The 4,633-nt window shown below is 40.9% G+C and overlaps 1 protein-coding gene across 1 annotated transcript in view; it reads right to left on the reverse strand.

Annotated features, from left to right (window-relative positions):
• Positions 1-3,044: 3,044 nt before the first annotated feature.
• The window catches only part of MTHFS (methenyltetrahydrofolate synthetase), a 253,028-nt gene continuing 251,439 nt past the window's right edge, over positions 3,045-4,633 (reverse strand). Inside the window, exon 4 of the mRNA XM_069098673.1 lies at positions 3,045-3,197. Coding sequence (XP_068954774.1) covers positions 3,138-3,197 — 60 coding nt within the window. The 3' untranslated portion in view covers positions 3,045-3,137. The remainder of the gene's footprint in view (positions 3,198-4,633) is intronic.

The following is a 4,633-nucleotide window of genomic DNA, read 5'->3' on the forward strand; positions in this document are numbered from 1 at the left end:
AAAGTTGATGTAGGTAAATTCCAGTTTCTAATATTCCATGTTTCATGTTATATTTGTGGGATAAAAATGTAAATGACAATAAGAGATAGGCATATACAATATGGCTACTTAATGTTCCTTTCAAAAGATATGGCTAAGATCTCCCAGCTATTATTAAATCTCTCCAGAGTGAGAGCAAGAGAATAATTAAGGGAAAAAGACAATTTTATCAGATTCTTTCTAGTGGAAATTGATGGGAGTTTTCCTAGGAAAGCAAAGTAGCCTCTCTTCTTTTTTCATATTTGTGCCCTCTCCTATAGCACCTAGAAGAGTGTCTTGTTCATAGACTATGCTTAATAAATATTTTTGAAATTGGGTTTAGATGAAATGGAATGGCATTCCAGGTGAAAGGCATTTGGTATGCTACTGGGGAGCCTTGGTGGCAAATGAAAACTAATAACAATACTTCTGTCTGTTTTTGACTGCTGTGAATTCAGCCAGTGGCACAGAAAACCACCGTTCATTTTTGTTTCAAAAAAGCATCAGCATAGAGGTCACTTGCTGTAGCAAAAGGCAAAGAAAAATTTAAAGCCTAGGAAAGGAATCAACATCCTTTTCAAAACAGAAGGAATGGGAGGAGGCAAAGACATTACTTCTGACATTAATGCCCCCTAACCAAACGACATCTTTTGGTGTCACTGTTTCAGATTTTTTTTTTTGTGGTCCAGAAAAGATCACTTTGATCCAAGCAGGAGAATAGACAAGCTAATCTTTGCAAGAGAACACTGTTCATATATGGATTTTTAAAAAATTCTCTTTGAGATGTGACTCACTAAATGAGCAGCTGACTTTCTTCATGTGCCCTTATCAAGTTTGGCAATCCTGAAAGTGGAAATACAAAAAAAAAAATAACACACTATAGGAAATTTAAATGAATCATCTCAAGATAACTGGTATCAAAACCCACAGGTTGGGGGGAGTGGAGAGAAAGGAGGGTAAACCTTGCTATTACACCACCCCTATACACCATTAAGTGACTGCTTCGAGCTAATACCTTATATCTGTGTGAAGCCAACTGTCACCATTTAAAACGTCTTTTGCCTTTCTCCCTCGTGTTTTCCTGGCCCTGCTCCATGGAGATGTTTCCCTATTCCTATCCCATATTGGCTTAAGATCTATTACTTCCAACTCAGGCCACACATTCCTAACTGCCCCCTATATGATAATCAAGAGTCAAAAACTAGGTAAAGAAACAGGGGGTGTGTCCCAAGGGACTGCTATCAAAAAGCACAATTCTTCCCAACAGTGGACCCCCAAGCCACTATCTCATGCCTCAAGATTCTACAATGGCCTGTACCATTTAGTGCTACCAGTCCCAGGGTTCTATTGCCCTGTCACATATTTCCCAGAGTCTTCCTTCACTCACTACCACACATTTCTTATTTCCTTTTCCCCCCACACCTTCCAATCTCTCTGGAGCATGGACCAATGCATCTCTCAATGGAACAGGACTTGACACTATGACCATTTTCTGTAAGATTATCCCCTTTCCCCTCCAGCTCCTTAGGTATAAGAAGGCCTAGTGCCTCTGGGGAACAATGCAGTGGTGTAGAAAGAGAAGGGCAACTGAAGTTGGAGGACCTGAGTTCCAACCTTTACTCTACCACTAATTACCTACATGACCTTTGGAAAGTTACTTCCTCTTTTCAGATCTCAGCTTCTCTATCTGCAAAATTAGTGACTTGGACAGATGGACCATAGTTTCTTCATTTGTAAAACAAGGAGATTGGCCTTTATGATAAAAAAGAAATAGCTCTAAATATTTGAACCTGTGCTCCTGTGAGGTCTAGTGTCTCTTGCAGTTCTAAATGTTTCGGTATTCTCTTACAACATGGATTCCTGTCTTTCATCTTTACACCAGTTCTGCACTTGATTCCTATTAGGGGTCACTGTGCTTGAATCATCCCACCTCTTTGCCTTGGCTAGCTTGGGGTTTGTTCTTTAATTCCCAGCACATTCTAGTCTTTTCCTCACTTACTAAATATCTACAGAGTTACCAGCACCAGGCACTTCCTTAACTGGAAGGAAAGGTCTCCTCTAAGTCAGAAGTCTCGGATGTCAATGGTTCTGACAGTCTCCTCAGAATTCTCCCCTCCTATGGGTCCAATTTCTGTTTCTCTAACTTTGACTGGGAGTAAAGTGGGACTTTTCCACCTCGCGCATCACCACTGTCAGCTCTTGCTTCTGTCCCAAGACAAAATTCAGAGGAGTTTGCCCCAAATGAAAGAACAGAATTTTTCTCTGAATACTTATTTAATACTTTCAAAACATAAAAATGAGCCCCACTTAGAAGTTATCTTGGCTGCTTCTGGATTTCTGTTGTTCAGTCATTTCAGTTGTGTCTAGCTCTTCATGACCCCATCCGGGATGTTTTTGGCAAAGATACTAGAGTGTTTTGTCATTTCTCTCTACAATTCATTTTACAGATGAGGGAACTGAGGCAAGCAGGGTTAAGTGACTTGCCCAGGGTCAAACAGCTAATAAGTGTCTGGGGCCAGATCTAAACACAGGCCTTCCTAACACCAGGCCTGGTGCTCTATTCATTGTACAACTTGGCTGCTTGTTTCCAGATTAGCCTTGCTTCTCTATTTGATACAACCAAAGAAAAGCTTGGAGACCAAGAGATTTTGATCCCAGATTTTCTACTACCTGGTTACGTGACCTTGGGTAGTCATTTACCCTCTCTGGTCCTCACTTGCAAAATGAAAGGACTGAATTTAATTATCACAAGAGTTATTTTTGGCTCTAACAACCCACGATTTTAGAACACAGATTTTTGTTGGGGCAGGACATTAATTTTATTTCTTTCCAGATTAACCCAATAGTATAAACACCATCATCTCTGGTGATATCCTAAGCATAGATGAATGAATATAGCACCCAGATTTACCCTGGCTCATTATTTTCTTTCAAAAAGAGCATTACACAGAGGAACCAGCTATTGACTTGGCTCCCCTGCTGATCTGGAAGGCATTTAGCCTTCCAGATGGTAATGCCAACTCTGGGCACATTTCCAGCAGCAGGTGTAAGTAGTCTTCAGGTGGGCCAGCCCAAAAACTGTCTGCCTTTGTTTGAAGAACAAAGCTGCTACCCACCTATTATAGGCACACCTGTGTTGCTTCTCCTCTGCCCAGAGAGTCAGAGATCTTGATGGAAGTCTGATGAAAGGAAAGGACAGAAACTGATTCAGATTTTGCTTAAAACACACTCATACACACACACAGAGCCCACTATATTACAAGATAATGGCTTCTAGTCCCTTTACAACAGAGACCTTGGCACTCTTTGCACCCCTGCATTACCCTCTTGCTTTCATACCTGGCACCAAAAGGTTGTTTATATGCTACATGCGTGTTCAGATGTTAAGGTGGCACAGTGCCACTGAGTCACTAGGTCTTAACAAAGACAGTATTCAATGGCCCAAAGCCATCATCCATCTGTAGAGATCATCGCTTCCACAGTTGGCTTCTGTCCTCTGCAATACTACACACTGACCCCCTCCACAATCTATTTCCCTCAAGAATCAAATGTGTTTTAACAAAAACCTATAAGGGAGAAGGACAAGCAAGGTACCTTTCCAAGGACAGCCATGAGAGCTGCAACGGCATAAGGAGATGTGACTCAGGGAGGGAATAGCAGAGGATGAGGAATCTGAAGAATGGATTTCTAGTCTGGTCTACCTCTAGATATTTATGTGAGCTCTGCCTCTCTGGGCCTCATATGAAAAACAGGCATAATAATTTTGTCCCTTGACTACCTGCAGTCTCGTTAAGAGGATCAAGCACAATAACATATGTGACATTAGCTTGCAAATTACAACACACTATGCATATATAAACTGTTGTTGCTATTGTTCCATAAGACTTCCTCCATCTCTAACAGGCTATACTTCTGGGTCATATTCAGCATTTTACCTTGGAAAGGACTGTTATTTAAAGCAAAGACCAAAGAAGCCTGATATTTTAGATAAAAATGTTACACAGTGGCTAATGGCATTATTTGGTGACAACTGAGATGATGAAAGAGAATAAAAGCCACTGAATATTATATTTAGTGTTTTAAGTTGGGCATTCTCTTTAATGAGAAGATGATAACAAAGGCCTATTAGTGTCTATGATAATATGATAGGATCCTAGATTTAGAGTTGGAAAGCACCTTAAAAGTAATCTAGTACAGGGTGGCTAGGTGGCACAGTGAGTAGAGCACTGGTCCTGGAGTCAGGAGGACCTGAGTTCAGATCCAGCCTCAGACACTTGACACAAAAACTAGATTGTGACCTTGGGCAAGTTGCTTAACACCAATTGCCCTACCCCCCCCCCAAAAAAAAAGCAAAAGTAATCTAGTTCACCACTGACATTCTATAGATGAAGAAACTGAAGTTCAAAGGGTAAAATAATTTATTCAAAATCAAATGGGTAGATTTGATTGTAGAGTCAGGATTCAAACCCAGATCCCTTAAGTCCAAATCTAGGACTCTTTCAAATGAGTGAAAATGGGGCTCAGAGTAGGCCCTATTGCTAACAAACCAGAAGGAGAGAGAGAGAGAAAGAGAAAGAGAGAGAGAGAGAGAGAGAGAGAGAGAGAGAGAGAGAGA

The sequence above is a fragment of the Petaurus breviceps genome, unplaced genomic scaffold (assembly GCF_028583685.1).
Source record: "Petaurus breviceps papuanus isolate PSGF00001 unplaced genomic scaffold, PetGlider_PUasm1.0 37, whole genome shotgun sequence".
NCBI lineage: Eukaryota > Metazoa > Chordata > Mammalia > Diprotodontia > Petauridae > Petaurus > Petaurus breviceps.